This window comes from Sturnus vulgaris, chromosome 10 (genome assembly GCF_052056855.1).
Source record: "Sturnus vulgaris isolate bStuVul1 chromosome 10, bStuVul1.hap1, whole genome shotgun sequence".
In the NCBI taxonomy this organism is placed as follows: domain Eukaryota; kingdom Metazoa; phylum Chordata; class Aves; order Passeriformes; family Sturnidae; genus Sturnus; species Sturnus vulgaris.
Window position 1 is genome coordinate 22258108 of NC_142252.1, and position 17774 is coordinate 22275881.

A 17774-nucleotide genomic window follows, 5' to 3' on the forward strand; every position below is an offset into this window, starting at 1 on the left:
GAAATCAGAATTTGGTTTTACAAGTTTAAAATTGGGTTTTGGCAAAACTCAGTGCCTGATGATTTCCAGCTCTGTTTTTTTTTAAATGTTCATCAGCATCTACTCCTACTTTTAATTTTATTTTGGTTACACAAATCCTGGCCTCCAAATTGCCTTCCCTGGTGTGCTTGCTTCCTCTGCCTGTTTAATATGCATTCCATGTGAAATAAATAAGTGCTGTCATTCCAGCTAAGGATTTCCTTTTCAAAATAAATTGAATTATCTTCCTAGTTCAAACACCCCCAGCCTCCCTAACTGATCTTTAGAATGAACTTTATGTGAAACATGTGGTGTTCTTCTTTTTTGTGTAGCAACAGCATAAGGACTTACTGTCCCAGCACAACGAGCTTGTGGTGACATTGGAAGACCACAAGAGTGCACTAGCTGCTGCTCAGGTCAGAAGGAAGGCAGCTCCTGCCGGCTCTCAGCTCCCCAAATCTCTGTCTCCCCAGTCTCTCGTGGCCCGGCTGGCTGCAGGGTGCTGCATGTGCCTTTGGCATGGGGGTGCCACAAGTGCATGGCACGGAGGGGCTGCTCCTGAGAGGCTGCAGCAGCAGCTCCCGGGGCTCAGGGAGCAGAGCAGGCTGGGGGCCAGCCCAGCAGTGCATGTGTTCTGGGAAAAGACTCTGCTTCCCTGGGAGCTGCCAGTGCCTTTCTGTCTCTGTCCTCTCTGATGGAACTGCTGTGAGCATCCTGCACTCTGACCTTCACATTTATCTCTTAGACCTGGATGCTGGTCTAAAACCTCTTCTTGTGTGTGACTGGAAAGGTGGTGAGGATTTCATGGAATCCCAGAGTGGTTTGGAAAAAGCTCATCCAGTGCCACCCCCTGCCATGGTTAGGGACACCTTCCACTGTCCCAGGCTGCTCCAAGCCCCATCCAGCGTGGCCCTGGACACTTGCAGGGGTCCTGGGGCAGCCACAGCTGCTCTGGGCAATACAGATCAGTGAGCAGCAGCAGAACAAAGATGGAGATGTGTATGGAGGCATGTAAACTCCAGGTGGAACTCAAATTATTTCTTAGAAGAGGCAGCAGCATTAAGTTTCTTAAATGCCATTTTCAAGTGAACTATCCATGAAGCACAAACTGTTGCAGGTTCAGTCAGCTGTGCCAGTTCAAGCTGTGGAGACCACGGGGAATCTGAAAGTGGGAGTGATGTTGGAGCAGAGGAAGACTTTTGGTGAAAGATCAGAGGGAAAGGCAATGAGGCAGTGTGAAGTTATTTTTATTCCTGACTGATTCTCTTCATTTAGGCATTTTCACAGTCCACAAAATCGTTAGCAGCATGAAAAGCAATGAATCTTTTTTTTATTTTTTTCCTCAGTTCTGCTTGTTGTGTCTGTCAATATGTGTCGATATTCAAAAAATAGGATAAGATCAGGAAGGTCCCTCATAGACTGAATATCTGAAGAATCATAATCTGCAGTACTAAACCACACTGGCAGCTAATTTTGAGCTCTTCTCCCACTGGCTGCAGTTGACTGTGTGGTATGTGCTGATAACATCTGAAATTCCACAAGGCCACGTGGAGGGGCTGATTTAAGGTTCACCAAACCCAAAGGGAAGCTCCCCACACTCCTGGCTTTGATTCAGTTCTTTAATTAGGAAGCCTGTGTCACACAAAGGCTCTCTGTCTGCAGGCAGGGTGTGCCATTTGTCCTGTGGGGACCCTCCAGAGAAGGGTCTTGCACATGCCTTGAGAACAGAGGGCATTTCACACTTAGGTGTAGTTTCTCCTGCAAACCAGCTGCAGAAAGTCCCCAAGGGATTCTTTCCCAGCTCCATAAGTGATCCCTCTATTTCTAGGTGTATTCTAGGCATTGAACACCAGTAGTCAATACTGCACTAACCTGAATTTTTAAAGCATTTTAGTCTTTGTGCTTTTTCCCAGCCAGGCAGATTAATTATATATTTTAATAAACTCTGTTTTCTGCCAGTTTTTTGCTCTGAGGTTTGTCCTCTCCAGCAGTTAATCAGGGAGCAGAGGCTTCCCCCTGGACTGCCACGAGTAATCACTGTGCACTCTGCTTTCCCTTTAGGCTGTTCTGTTTTAGGGGTCCATAGGCTTGTGGAGGTTCTTAAACACACCCACACCTGCCCTGGAGAGCAGCAGGGAAACTCTCAGGTGTGGCACCTGTTGTGTATGCAGCTGGTCAGCTTTTATACTCCCTGCCCACCCCAAAAAATCCACTTGAATTGGAAATCTGCTGCTGCAGAGCCAGGGATTGGGGTACCAACCCTGCTGGATTTTCTTTTAAAGCTTCCTGATCCTGTCCAAAGATAATCAGCAAATCAAATTCCAACATTTTACTGTTGCATTTCAGGAAGCCTTTAGAAATTTACATTTTCCTTCTACTTCTTTTCTTTTTTTTTCCTTCTGTTTTTCCCCTTACTCTTCACCACTGTGACTTTCTTTGCCTCAGTTCCGTATGTTGGCTGTTGTCTTGTCTAACACCTGTCTAAATGTTGAGGACTTGGCATTTTCACGTCGTGTAGATGTACTTTAAAACTTCTACTTCTGAAAGAACTGCACTTCTTTCTACCAGCAAAGGAGAAGTTGTGGTGCTCTCGACTTCCCTCGCTTCAGTCTGCCAGGAAAGCTGCATCATCCCCTTCTGACACTTCTGCTTGGCATGAATAAAACAACTCCTCCTCTTTGTCCCACAGAGATGTTTTTAATACACTTTGTATGCATGTGCACTTTGAAAAGATCCTGATGGATCAGTGTCATCTAATGTTTGGAGGAAAAATTTATATTTTAAAAGCTCCCTTCCCTGGAATATCAAGTTTTCTACCACGTGCCCTTGCCAGCAACTTCACTCCAAGGTGACTACATTTAATAAATTAATCTGGACACACTGTAATTAACGTGTTGGCTTTAGACTCAGGTGGAGGAATACAAACAGCTGAAGGACACACTCAAGAAAATCCCAAGTTTCCAAGATACAGAGAAGGTGGAAGGAGGGAATGAGCAGCCCGAGGTGCGGGGCCCATCCCCCAACAGCCACACCCCGGAGCTCCACGGAGCTGGGGCTGAGCAGCAGCAGCAGCAGCAGGAGCAGGTAAAAGGCTTCAGACATCCCTGGAATGGTTCTGATCCAGCAAAACGTGCTGAATGTCTCTTAGGAGTGTGTGTTTGACTGTGCACCTTTGTCAGTTCTGCAGGAAAACGCTGAGGAGTGGTTTAATTGTTGAGTAAGAATCTATTCACGATGATCTTTTCTCACATGACCAGGCCAGTTTTAAGTGTATTTATGCCAGCTGTTTTAAGAAGTTGCTCCAAATATAATTTTTTAAAATAAGAAATCTAAAATTTTAGCTATCTCAAGTGTTACAGAAAGTTTTTAGAAGTTCTGAAGAAATTTTTATTTTATAAAGTTCCAGTGGCACATTGAAATCAGTGGATTTAAAATTGGCACATCAAGGTCCAAGCAGAAAACGTGTAATCTAGAAGTTAAACCCGTTGTGATTTTGCTTTATAAGAATTTTTGGCCAGCAGAACTGACAAGAAATAAAAATCATGGAATCAGTTAGGGTGGAAAGGAACTTTAAGATCTTTGAGTCCAGCTGTGAACCCAGGTCTGCCAAAGCCAGCACTAAACTGTGTCTCTAAAACACAAAGCTGGCTTTGTAGAATTGTAAGAGTTTTTATTCCACTTCAGCTAAAATGAGGCTTAAGTTACTCAATGGTGGAGCTGTACAACACCTTGTGTAGCTGTGCAGCCACAAACCAGGTAATGACCCCATTTGGCAGGAGGAGCTCATTCCAAACCAGGCATTTGGCCCTCCTGACAACAGCTCCAGGCTGGCATAAAGGATCCAAGTCTGTCCTTGGCTCTGTCGAAACTGAAACCCATAAATGTGTTGTACACACATAATCCTGTGTCTGTTTTGCAGAATGAGAAGCCAAGGGAGAGAGAAGAAACAAATAGCCAGGAACAGGACAGGGCTGAGCCTTTCCATGTGCAGGGAAGGGCTCATGAGGATGCCAAGGAGCTGAACATCCAGCAGCAGCAAGAAGCTGGAGAGGATGAGGAGCAACGGGCAGAGCAGATGGAAGAAGAACGCAAAAAGGAACTCGAAGAGGAAGAAATGGAGCAGGCAGGGCAGCCTGAGCACCTGGAGGAGGAACAGGACCAAGTCCCAGAAGAGCACGAATGGAAAAAGCAGGAACAGAAGGAAGAAGAAACCAACATGTTGGGTGATCACCTGCAGTCAGAGGTAGGGAGCTCTTTTCTAATTGATTCAATCTGCTGTGTGAATGGAGGCTTCTCTTATCACTGCTGGCCTTGTATTGCAGTCACCTATATCTAAGCAAAATAAAGTTTTTATAGGGAGTTTGGGATTCAGAGCACTCACTGTGTTTTAGATAAAATTACTGTCATATTTATAGAAAATTAGGGATTCAGAGCACTTGGATGCAATAGGATTCAGGCTCAACTTGAGCACACTTGTACTGCAGTGCTGGCCAGATCTTAATGAACATTAATTCTGCTGATAAAAAGCAGCAGATGGAAAAGAAAAAAAAGAGCAGCAGACTGAATCCTGTCTCCCACTTCAAACCTGAGGCCCGTGGTAGCTGATGAAGAACTCAGCAGGTGAGAGGGAGGCTGGGATGGAGAACTGCTCTGCTTTGGTAACTTGATGCATCTCAGCAAATTGCAGAGTGTTTCCTTGTCAGAGGTACCTGCCTTCTGCAAACACATTGCCAGCTCAGTGCTCACTGTTGTTTGACAGGGAATTTTAACTGCCAGACAAACATGACTAAAATAGCCAGGAGAAATCAGTGTGCAGCTCTAAATAAAACCAGCAAATCCTGGATTTGCATCTTCGATTGGATCTGCAGTGGAAATATATTTCACTGGTCTCACTTTAGGCTCTGTAAACACTTTCTGTCCTGGCAGATTAATTGTGTCACTCTGGTGTAATGAGGAGCTGTTGCAGAAGAGCAGAGGAGTGCAGAGGGTCAGAACAGCAGCAATGGGTTAAGCTGTGAAACTGGAGTTATTGCTGAGTATAAAAAGATGTGCAGTGTCTCACTTAAGGCTGAAAGCAACTCCCCCTGAGAGTACCACTTAAATCAATGGAAACTTTTGCTGTCTTACCAGTCATCAAAACCTCCTTTTGGTGTGTAATATGTTGGGAGGTTTTATTATTATCTATAGGAAAAGCATGGCTTTCCTTAGCCCAGAATCTCCTCTTTCTTCCCTGTGTACTCCACAAACACCCCAACACTTCCAGTCTGTGTCCAAAAAATGTTTTAACTTCAAGCAGGGACACAAAAACTTAAAAGTAACTTCGCTGTAATTGCATGGAGCTTGTTTTTCCCTCTGGGCAGGTTTCTCCTTGCTTGTTTCTGATCCCTGAGACGATGATTAATGTGTGACTAACACGTTTCTGTGACAGGTAATGCCAACAGAGAGACAGAAAGCAGCTTACGAGCAGCAGCTGGAGCAGCAGCACCTTGGAGCCCAGAGAGCAGAGGAGGCCAAGAAGCTCCAGCAGCAGCAGGAATCCCTGCACCAGCAGAGGCTGCAAGGACAGCTCCTGAGGCAGCAGCAGCTCCAGGAGAGAGAGCTCCAGCTGCAGAGACAGGCAGAGCAAGGGGAGAAACTCTACAAAAACCGCCTCAGGTTCAACTCTTCCTCATGAGTTTGTCGTGCTCTGTTTTGTGTTGTCAGCTTTGTTCTGCTCCCTTGTCCCCGAGGGCAGATTTCCAGGGGGTCCTGTTGGCTAATTCCTTGAAGAGCTGGAGGTTTGTTCCCTGAAATTCAGAGTCCTGACTTTACTCTTTGCCTGGCCCATATCCTTCAGGACTGCAGACTCCTCATACAGAGACACACAACACAAAGTCAATGTAGCAGCACAAGTGTCTCTGTTCTATCAAGCATTTCTCAGGAAAGGTGATGTGAGAAAATATGAGATAATAGAGCATGAAACTGGGGCCTGCTCTGGCAGCTGCTGAGAGAGGCAGAGCTGCAGGTGGGGGGTTTGTTTATTAAAGCAGAAAACACACTTTTGAAACTGAAATGATGCTTGGCTTTTAATGTTCTCAGCCAACAGGCTCATTATGATAACATGGACCAGGACATTGTACAAGGGGAGGAAGAGCAAGGTATTCAGGAAGAGGAAGGAGGTAAGAGAGAATTTCTGTCCCTGCCATGCTCACAGGCTCCTTGTGTACTGCCTTGCATGGGAGACTTTAATATTCATTTCATATCCAGATTGGATTCAAGTGAAACATAAACTTGCAATTTAAAACCAGAAGCTCAAATAACCATGGCTGAACTGACTGATTGAAATAGAGGGATTACTGAAGATCATATCCACATTCCTGAAAGGAGAAGTGTCCTTTTGATTGAGCTGTTATTACCAGGCTCTGAGGAGCTTGGTTATGTTCCTGGCTCTGTCTAGGGGTTTGTTTGATCTCTTTAAATTACAGAATCATGGAATTGTTTGGGTTGGAAGGCACCCGTCTCATTCCACACCCCTGCTATGGACAGGGACAGCTTCTACTAGCCCAGGTTGTTCAAGCCCCATCCAGCCTGGCCTGGTCTTTTAATTTCTATTTCCTATTAGGAGTAAATCAATTATGTGACCATTATCTGTTTATGTAGAGGCTTCCCACTGCTAAAAGCACATGTGGAACCTTGTCTGTGGGAGACTCTTAAAAGGATAACTAAAAACTGCTGTAAAACAATAATCCCCTCAAAAATTCCTCAGCTTATGAACATGACAACCAGCACCAGGATGAAGGTGAAGATGATGATCAGAATAATGCAAATGAACAGCAAGAAGCAGAACATCAGGCAGAAAATCAGCAGGCTGATGAATCAGTAAGTATGAATTGAGATGCTGCGAGTTGCAGTGTTACTGAAGTGAGAACCCACAGGTCTTGTCTGACATAATTGCACCTCTAGAAATGAGAGAAGCAGAGGTCTGCTAGGGAGACAGGCTTGGCAGTTGAAAGCAACGTCTAAAATCCATTTAAAGGTGTCCTTGCTCATTTGGGAAGAAATAAAAGGAAAAAGCTTCCTTGTTGGAAGCAAGGTGTTTATTTCCACGTTCCTTTGATCTGTGCTTTTGGTGGAATAAAGGACTTGGTTTTAGCTGGGACTTGAACAGGTACATTTGGCTTCAAAAAATACCAGCAGTGCCCAGTCAAAATGAGAGGGGATGGTATTTTTCATGCTGTCATTAATTAAAGGCCAGCTCAAAAGCCAGTGTAACCAGCTGGAGTCAGTGCAGAGGTGTGAGGTCCTGAAAGAGGATGTAGGTCTGCACTGAACTGAGCCCTGATATCGACTGCACAGAGATCTGGGGCAGGACAATCCCCCCATGCCTTCTGCCAAACTCCAGCTTACCTGCTGCTGTCAACATCAAGTGCATCTTCCTTCCTTGCCTCCCATTCAGCAAATTAAGATGTATGGAGAATATTTCTAATGGATCTTTAATTTGTTGTCTATAACGATATAAAACTGCTTTTATTGAATGATAAGCAGAAAATGCTCCTTTTCTGCATGGCAAAGGTGAAAAGTGTTCTGTTTTCTTGTAGACATAGCCAAGGTCAACAGAGCAGGACAGGCTGATACTGAATGATGCCATCAGCTCTGTGTGGAGCTGTGAGCATTAAACTCTTATCTTTGCTCACATGGCCTTATCAGGCACTGGCAGCTAGTCAGTAAACACAGCTTGTTCAGTAGCCTCTGGCCCAGAAGTGCTCAGATTTTGTGTGAGCTTCAGCAGACAGGTACCTGCACCTCTGTCCCTGCTCATGCTGGGGTACCTCAGTGAGCCCTGATCCTGCAGAGATTCCAGCTGGTGCCAGTGGACATGGAGCTGCCTCTGACAGCCCCTGCTGCTGTTCTTTCAAGGGAAATGCAGCTGGACCATGAGCTAGAAGTATTTAACACTCATTCCTGTAAATTACAGAAGGCAGCCATGGAAGATGTGAATCCTGCTGATGACCCCAATAATCAGGGAGAAGATGAATTTGAAGAAGCTGAGCAAGAGAGAGAAGAAAACCTGCCTGATGAAAATGAAAAGCACAAGGAAACGGGTCAGAAACAAGGACATCCAGGAATGGAGGAGCACTTGGTGGTGGGTAAAGGCAAAAGAGGCACCTCTAGGGCTCCTTCAGGAGGTTAAAGCTGCACATTTCAGCTGTGTTGGAGCTGTAAACTCCTCCAGGCAGAGAGTCTGAATTTTTATGGCATTGGTCTTCAATGGAGTGAATATTCCATTGTCTTCCTGCTTAGTATGGAAAGTCTTGCTTTATTCTGTGAAGTGATTTTTCTTATATTCATCCTGCTATTTTTTAATTGAGGGCAATTTTAAATCACAGAGCTGGGCTCTCACCACTGCTAATGAATGCACTAAAACTTCTCCTGCCATTATTGTTACTTTAGCCTTACAGAGAGCTTTAGTTCCAGAACAAGAAGCTTTAATCTTCAGCCCTCTGGTTATTAGGCAAGCTCATAGAACTGAATTTTTATGTGATCTTTGTGCAGATGGCAGGAAATCCTGACCAGCAGGAGGATAATGTGGATGAACAATACCAGGAGGAGGGAGAAGAGGAGGTAAGAACACAGACCCAAGGCAGGTGTAGGCTCAGGCAGCAGAGCACAACTGCATTAACACCTAACCTTGGTGTCTTCTAGAACTGCAGGATGAACCCAAATCACTTTGTCTGACTTTAGCAAACCTGGGAAGTCTTTGCCATTACTCTGCTGTCCCCTTCTGGATACACTCAGGGTTACTCATGCTCCTGTGCTGCAATCCATTACTCTTCCATGCCACACAGCATTAATTGTGCAATAATTGAAAAGATTAAGCCTTTCACAACACAAGGAAAATTTCCTGGAAACCTCAAGGTCACAGAAAACCTCATTAATCTCTAATCACACACTGCAGTTCTGAGCAAACTGCTTCCTTGGCCACTTACTTACTCTTTAGCTCTGACTTTGATTTATCTGTGCTCCTCCTGAGCAATCCAAGCTGCAGTTCATGGAGTTGCTCAGGAAGCTGACAGCACGTGGAGCTGGAGGAGAGAGGCAGGGAAGGGACTTTTTCCTTCATGTCATGCTCATTGTGCAGGCACCACCCTGAGCCACCCCACAGCCCCTCAGTAGTACCTGATTAATTCCTATTTCTGCTTCCCACAAAATCCCTTTCAAAAAGAAGCCCTGAAATTGGCTGCTGTCACTCCCTCATGGGGAGCACTTTGGATTATCTGGGTTGCACTTAGCATTCACCAGTGCAAAATGCTGCTGCTCACATCTAAGCAGAGCACTGGGAATTGGGCAGAGCTGACCTTTGGCAGCTGCTCCTTGGCTTACAGGAAGCAATTTATACACATCTCCTAAAGGATGTGCCCACTGTGCTGACCTGGAAGTAGGGAAGAGGGAGCAGGGACTGAGTGAGCAATTAAGAGAGAAAAGAAGATGCTGCAGTGGGTGTCAGTTTTTTTTAGTATGTGAACTCAGATATTATCCATTGCTGTTCAGTTCTTTGCCACAGTGATCCTGGTGTGATGGGTGCCTCTGACCCAGCTCACAGGACACTGTTTGGAGCAGACAAGCTCAGCAGCACTTCCCAAAAGGAAATCAAGTTTACTTCAAAACATTCCTCTTTCAGATTTGCACCTAACGTGGGAAGTGGGGCATGGAGTGGAGGGAGAGTGCTGACAGAACAGAAAGGAATGAGAGATCCAAAAGCTGAACATTAGGGACACAGATTGAGCATGATCTCCTCTCTCCAAGGAGAGCATTGGAAGAGATTGTCTGTGAGAATTGTCTTTGAAAGTTAGTTGCTCTCAGAGGAAGTGAGTTTCCTGATTGTTGGGTGGTTATGGTTCTTTTTATCCTCCTTTAACCTCTCCCTGCTCTCTTCTCCCTTCTTTAGAATCTTCATTCTGTAAAAATACCACTGTGAGAATGTGCCCAGCTGTGCCACAGGCCACTCTTTGAAAGGCAATTAAACCATACAGAACATCTCTTGTGCTTTGCAGGTGCAGGAAGATCTGACTGAAGAGAAGAAGCGAGAGCTGGAGCACAATGCTGAGGAGCCCTATGGGGAAAACGAGGAAAATGTGAGTCCTGTGCAAGCCCAGGGGTCAGGAACAGCATCAAACCCTGATCACAACTGCTCATGGCACAGGGATGGGACATAATAATTGTTCTAGCTTGCTTTGGATCACAGAGCTTAACGTTTCATGCTGTCCCAACTTCCTTTAGCTCACCCTTCCATCTCTATATCAATTCTTGCTCCCTGGAGGCTTTGGAAAAATCTTTTTTTTTTTTTTTCTGTTTCTGCCCATCAGCTCTCACAACTCCAGCTGCAAATCATTTCATTGCCCTAAAATAAGCTGTAAGGAAGCTGGCACTGAATCTATTGTAAGTTTGTTTTGTTTTCCCCAATCAGGCAGATGAAAAGAATAACAGAGGGACAGACCAAGAGCAAGAAATGCAAGAAGACAACAACCAGAAAGAAATTCATGAAGAAAATTATGAGGAGGAAGAGGAGGAGGAGGAAGAGGAAGGCAGAGCTATTGCAGCAAAAACTCGCAGACGAGGGGAGATGTAGTTCCTCCCTTCATTTTTCTTTTTCCATTACACAAATTCCTGTTGTGTTTTTTTTTTTTAAAAAAAAACAACTTTTTTTAGGATATTTAATTTCAAAAAAAAAGGCTTGTGTTTTCCACTTTTTACTTTTCTATTAGGTGCTGTCCTGTGTTTATATGAATACAATATTTTGATACTCTAGATTAGGATTTCTTTTCTATCCAGGCTGTACATAACCAGACATCCTCTAGGCTGAATTTTTTCTAACTCTGGGCACGGTTTATAGAGGCCATTTTGGATACACTTTCACCTTGTCCAGGCCTGACAGAATGTTTGGTGTCATGTCAGGTGCACTCAACACTGAAGGAGTATTCCTAGTGCCTAAATCCAGGTGACTTCAGTCACTCCAGCTCGTTGTCTTCCATGGATTTATTCTGACCAAGGGCTGCTTATTCCATGTAACCTCACAAAGTCAGGCACGGGCTGAGCCCTTTGCAGGACCAGGCCTTTTCTAGGTGCAGAACAGTTATAAAATATGCAAATTTTACAAGCCTTCAGCATGCAGCCAAGTTACCAACTGTTAATTTTGGCAGCTGTTTAGATACGGTTCAATTATGCATTTATTTTAATGAGCATTCCCAGGTACTTCAATTACATTCACTACCTGGCTGCTGATGTAAATGGGGCTGTGCTGAGAGAAGCTGGGAGCTAAAAACCAATTTAGACTTGGAAAGCTCCATTATGCCAAATCAAAACACTACAGCTGTCACAGGGATGAAGATTTACAGCAGCAGCAATTTCCTTGTCCTAGCTGATGTATAAAATATTTGACCAGAAGCAGAGTGATGTTGCCTCAGTGCCATGTTTTCTGGAGGGTGTGGTGGCTGAGCTGACACTGTTGGTGCAAGATATTGAACTTAAGGCCTTTGCCTTCTTTTCCTTATTTATTTACAAAAATCTGCTGGAAGGATTTCTGTGTGCCCCGGGGTGAGACTCAGACTCGAGGCAAAGCCCACAGAAGTTGTTTAGCCCAGGAAACATCTCCAGCACTGCATGCTGAAACCTGAGGGGGGGGAGGGAAATGACACAAAAATGGTGCCTTGGTGTGGGCTACCCTGAACATAATCCCAGTGCATGAATTATACAATATTTGTATTGGTACAGACACTAGTTATTTAATATATGTTAAAGGAGAATGGGAATCTGGATTTCCCAGGCTATGCCCCATTGCTGGAAATGAGGCACAGGGGAGCTCCCCATCAAAGGCTGTGTTAATATATAAAGGGAGAGGGAGTGGGTTGTTTTTTTTCCTTTTTTTTTTTTTTTTTTAAATAATGATGCATAGCAATGTTTTTAGTTTAATTTTTTATATGAATGTAATTTAATTCATTTTTCTACTAACTTGATTATATTATGTTTTATAGTTGGTTTCCATTCATTGCAATTTTCCTAATTGTCCCAGATCCAGTGCTTATGTTTCATAGGAAGATTTTTGTCAGTGAGTATTTTGGGTTTTCTAGTTACCATAAATCAGATTTACCTTATGTATAAAAAAAAAGTTTACATGAGACTGTAAAATGTATAATATGTACATAATCTTCAGAATACAATTATTTTGGTAAATTGGCCTGTATTTTTAATGTCATGGTTGCAGTATTTAATTATTTGAGGCATAATAAAACTTGACTGCAGTCAATAAACTGGAATGTAGTTACTGATCTTTCACAAGCATGAGGGTTTGTGTCAGTTTTCCTAATGAGGTGTTTGGATTTCATTTTAAAAGAGGAAGTAGGGAGAGGCAGGGGAAGGGATGGAGCCCTGGCAGCATTTTCAGGGAAGTGGAATATTTTTGTCAGTGAAATTCCCATCTCAGGGCCTGCTGAGGGTCAGAGTGCCAGACCCAGGGAGACCATGGGGGAGCTGAACTGGTCCTTATTGCTATAGGATCCCTGGAATTCAGGGAATGTTAAATCAAGAATTTAATGAGTTTCAGTGCCCTGAAAACAGGTGGAGCTGGGCCACAGCCCCAGCCTTGGAGCAGAGCATGAGCAGCACAGGGGAATTGTTCATTTTTCCAGCTCAGAGTGTGATCCCAGCGTGATGCTCTGGTTTAGGACTAACGGGAGGGGAAGTTGGAATTCGAAGGGAAATGTTCCATCACTTTGGGATTTGGCAGCAGCAGAGCAGCCGTGGGCATCCCATGACCAGAGCTGGCAGGGACTCCTCAGAATACTGGAGACAGTTCAGGGAGCAGGGGGAGAGCACTGGGAAAACTCTGCTGCTGGCAGGAAAATCCACTCTACAGCCAGCTCAGGAGAGTCCTGGTGCCTTGGCTGAGAACACACAGGGAAACACCCAGTGAGGCAGAAACCCACTGAAACACAAAACAAAAACCCACCATAAAATTCACCAGAAATAATGTGTTTGCTCATGGAGTGAATTAGTCATTGCAGCAATCAATTTAAAGGCTGCAATGAATTTTTCATCACGAGACATATTTGAAAATCTTCTCTGGTTCAGCCCCAGCTGGGGCACCACGAGATAAATCTGCCCACCACAAGTTGAAAGGTCAATCGGGAGGATGGTAAGAGCTCATGAACACACGAAAAAATATCACAATGCAAAAAAACCAAACCCAGTGGAATTCGTTGCGTGGCTCCAGAGCTCACCTGGGTGAGGCTGCTCCGTGAAAAGCAGACAGGGAATGCTGTGGTTGGGAACACAGCCCGTCAATCCGTTTGTCACCGAAGCACAAATTCGGGGCTGACACATCGTACCCACCTCTGCTCCGGTTTCCAAGGGAAGGAGCCTCGGGGCACTCCCTGCTCCAAACGACCTTGCCTGAGCTTTGCGAGTCTGAGCACGTAAATTCGGTGTTTACAGAGCTCAGAGCTGCTCTCTGCTCTGCTGCACCAGGGATAAATGGACACACACAGCACCTGCAGGGTGAGGCAGGGAGGAAACAAAGCTCTGCATCCACACCACGGTAGAAAGTTGCATTTGGTACATCTGACATAGCAGCAGCCCCCAGAGTTCCCTTCCTGCTGGTTCAAATGCAGAACTCTTCATTATCATCACAACTAAAGAGAATAAAAGCCCAAATAATTTTGCTGCATCTGCTGGTAAAGTTGGGGTTTTTTTCCTTAGAAGTTCAGCATATTCTAGGTGTCCATCAGCTGTGTTACAGTCAGATGATGAGAAGAACAGCTTTACTTGTTCCTGTGTGCTGAAACACACCCCAGAAAATCCACAGGCATTCTCATCAATAACTTACCATTCCTTGAAACACAATCATTGGACTTTAATGCATGTTTTGTTCTCAAACCATTTTAAGGAAGTGAGATCTATTGCAGTGAGAGGTGCAGAGAGAACCCAGCACAGGGATTTGGACAAGGATTTTTTTAGAGGAAACCTCCAGACTGAGCCCAAATTTAGGGGCCCAGAGTCCTGGTCCAGAGTCCTGCTGAACCTTCTGATCATGCTCACCAATATAAAACTGCATCTTCTGTAGTTTTCAACCACACAGAAAATGGTTTTGTCAGTTCAAAAAAACTATTTTGCAGCAGAGTTTTGGCCTGGGGTGATCTCTCACTGTTTTAATCCCCATCCCTTGCATGCACAAGCTCCTGGCCTTTCCCCACCTCCCCTCTGCTGCCAGCTGTGTTTCCTCAGCTCCACATCTGCATTTCCACTGCACAAATTAATGCTCCACCCAAACTTCAGATGTGGCAGAACTATCAGGACAGTTTTTCCATCACAAATGCTCAATCTGTCAGCCACGTACGTGACCACAGCACCCCAAAAATATCTGGAACACGCTCCTGGTGCCCTGGGAGCTGCAGGGAATGCCCATCCCAGAGCCTGGAAAAGCTGCCACAGGATCAGAGAGCTGCCTTTGGTGCAGTTATGAGGGTAAGTATACACTATACAAAGGTGAGCTTTAATGAGAGGTTAAATCTCCCAGGGAGTTTTATCCACAGTCTTGTACCAAGAGAATAAAAAAATAGTCCTAGATGGCACTTTGGAAAAGGCAGCAGCCTTAATTAATGAACAAATGCTACTGCTGGGTGCTCAGCAGAACAAAGTGATCAGTTCTGTGAAAAGGAGATTATGGAATTAATTCCCAGCCTGTGTGGGATCCATTATCCACTGGTGTCAGAGAGAAGGGCAAGACCTGCAGGGTCTTCCTGACCTGCAGAAAAGCCAAGCTCAATCTTTCCCTGCAGGAAATGCAAAGTACCCCTGGAAAGCTGCAATTGTGGTGAGGGGCCCAGGGCACTCCTGGCTGCAGAATCCTGGAGCTGTTTGTGTACAGCACACATTCCAGTGGAATTCCTGCATTTCAGGCAGCCAATTTTCCAGTCATTTGTTGTGACACGTGAGGAATGTGACAGCTCCCATGCATTAAGCTGAGATGGTTTAATATACATACATATACACTCATATAAATATATATAATGGGTACAAACTGGAAGAGGGAAAATTTAGGTTGGTTATTAAAAGAAATTCTTCACTGTGAAGAAAATTGGAGTCCCAGGGAGGTTGTGGACTCCCTGGAAGTGTCCCAGGCCAGGTTGGATAAGACCTTGAGCACCCTGGAATAGTGGAAGATGTCCCTGCCCATGGTAGGGAATGGAACTGGATGAACTTTAAGGTCTCTTCCAACCCAAACCATCCTGAAATTCTAAATCTGTGAACATACAGCTATACAGAAACATCTATTACATGAAGTAATTTGTGCAGAATTGTGTTTACCTGAGCCTTGGGCAAAAGGCTCTTGTGGATGAGCTCAGTTCTGAGTTTCCAGACTCCCCTGCAACCCAGGACAGCCCTTTATGAATGTCTGTATCCCACTGACCTGTTTCCCTGAGGAGCATGAGCATCATGTGGCACACAAGAGCCAACTTGAGCTGCCAAATGCTCTGGGAAACAAAGGCAAATTGGAAATGGTTCCCTCCCTGTTTCATGCCATGCCAGATGGTCGTGCTAATGGATCGATTTGGTTGTGAAATGAAGGGATGTGGTGCAATAATGAAAAATGTTGAGATGCTTCCAACCTCAAAAATCAATATTTTGATGAGTTTTAAAATAAATTTGTTGAAAATAATGCTGTGATTCGAAGAAAGTCTTTGTGGAAGTGTTATAATTCACAGTGACAGATCTGCAAAGCCTCAACCCATGTTGTTCCTGAAGAGACATTGAGATTCATTCTGGAGAAAGTTTAAAATTAGAATACCGGAAAATTTTTCAGCAGTTGCAAAACTGGGAAGTTGTTCAGAATGGTGTTTTTGTGTAGAGCCTCAGGAATCCAAATAGGAGATCTCCAAAGCCCAAAAATCTGAATTTCTGTGGGTTTTTGGGGGCTGTGTTGCAAAGCAAGGGGACTCAGCAAAGCAAGGATGAGGAAAGAGCAGCCATAACTTTTATCCTGCCTCTCTTTCCACATGGATTTGGGCTGTGCTGTAATTAGCAGCTCTCCAGGTTACTCTGCATGGTGTTTCCACGCTGTCAGACACCCCCTCAGGGCTTGTCCTCACAGCAAACATCACTACATCTGTAATTTACAATTTACCTCGGTGCCTGCTGCATTCCCCATCCAAAGCTCCCTGTCACATTGCCTCAAGGAAGCCTCTGCTCTGCTCTGGCACTGCCTGCATGCAGCACAAAGCCCAGTTCCAGCCTCTCCCACCCTGTTTTATTCCTCCTGTTCAGCTTTCCTGCCTCCAGCAGCTGTTCTGGCTTTCCAGGGGATCCCCGTGAATGGCACTGACACCTCGGCTGTTCCCCTTGCCACCAAAATCTGCTTTATTGAGCCTGGTGGATTGAAGGCTTTGCAGGTGACATCCCCATCAAATGAACCTCAGCTCCACAGCTGAGCTGTCCCCATCCTGAGGGGACATCCCAGGAATTGCAGCCACTGTGGGGAGGAGAGAAGGAAAGGGGCATTTCCATCTTGCTGGGCAGCAAAGGTTTCACAGCTCAAGCTATTGAATGTTACAGTGTGGAAAAAGGAGATTATTTGACATTCCTCTGTATCTTAGCAAACTGCTAAAGATTCATGAATATTTCAGAGAGCCCTGGCTTTTTGAAAGGTGCCTTAAATCTCTTTGGTGTGCAGCAGATGTGGTGTTTTCCATTGCAGGTACAGCATCACAGATTGAGCTCTAGCTTGGGCTGCTGGCATTTTAAGCAGCACAGGGCAAAAAAAAAAAAAAAAAAAAAAAAAAAAAATCAATATTTTCTTCCCTTACAGGGCAATCTCACAACTCTCAATTCTGTTGGTGAATAACCTGATCTGTGATTTGCTTACCCCACATCAGCTCTTCCTGTTCCCAGCAGCTGGGCTTTGCTAAAAGTGCCTCTTGTGGAAACCAGCGTCCAGTTTGGGTAAAAGTACAGAGCCAGCTCCCAGTTTTGTTTCCTGGCCCCCACAAAGCTGCATTTCTCCTTCTGGTGGTGTTTTCTCGGCATAATTGTGCTCAGACCCAAAGGAGGTGTCACCAGGTCAGGTTCCAGGGGAGCTGCAGAATTCCCCTCCCTGTTTGTGCTGACTGATCCTTCAGCCACACATTGACCCCTCTGGGGTGGGCAGTGGCTTTGGATCCTCCCAACCCCACAGAACTCATCTCAGAGAATGCAGGCAAGGGAAACACAGAAAAAAAAAAAAACAAGAAATTGAGGGTTCAGGCATGGCAGGAAGAGCTTGGTTTGTTCGGTCCCTTGTGGGTAGGGAGGGAAATTCTCATTTTGTGTTATCACATCCATCCTCTGCAGGGCAGGCCACCCATCCCACTGTCTGGAGTGGGGAATTGCAAACCTCCAGTGAATTTTCCCGGTTCCTCACCAGCTCTGAGCCGATTTGGGTGTCTCCTCCTGCACAGCACTGACACAAATGGATTTCTGCATCATCCCTTTGTGCCCAAACCATTTAAATGTGCTCAGAAAGGGGCAGCTCACCACCTTCCTCACCCTCCCCACCAGGCAGCCAGCTCTGACAGCCCAAGAAATGCAATACCTAATAAGAGGATTAAGTAGAGAGGAATTCTGTTTAATATTGTATTAGCAATATAGATCCCTTCCCTGCCTGCTCCAGCTCCCTCACAGGATACAATGTCCACGCTTGTAAGGGAAGCTTATTGACATCTGATCAGTCAATAAATCTGTTCTTGGTT

At 45.0% G+C, this 17774-nt stretch overlaps 1 protein-coding gene across 2 annotated transcripts in view; it reads left to right on the forward strand.

Annotated features, from left to right (window-relative positions):
* The window catches only part of GOLIM4 (golgi integral membrane protein 4), a 28576-nt gene extending 16274 nt beyond the window's left edge, over positions 1–12302 (forward strand). Inside the window, exons 7-16 of one of the 2 annotated variants that reach the window (XM_088171045.1) lie at positions 351–434; positions 2923–3102; positions 3938–4261; positions 5447–5673; positions 6097–6176; positions 6764–6876; positions 7973–8140; positions 8551–8619; positions 10050–10130; positions 10463–12302. In XM_088171045.1, coding sequence (XP_088027171.1) covers positions 351–434; positions 2923–3102; positions 3938–4261; positions 5447–5673; positions 6097–6176; positions 6764–6876; positions 7973–8140; positions 8551–8619; positions 10050–10130; positions 10463–10624 — 1488 coding nt within the window. In that variant the 3' untranslated portion in view covers positions 10625–12302. The remainder of the gene's footprint in view (positions 1–350; positions 435–2922; positions 3103–3937; positions 4262–5446; positions 5674–6096; positions 6177–6763; positions 6877–7972; positions 8141–8550; positions 8620–10049; positions 10131–10462) is intronic. The other variant, XM_088171046.1, reaches the window with a different exon arrangement.
* The last annotated feature ends 5472 nt before the right edge of the window (positions 12303–17774 follow it).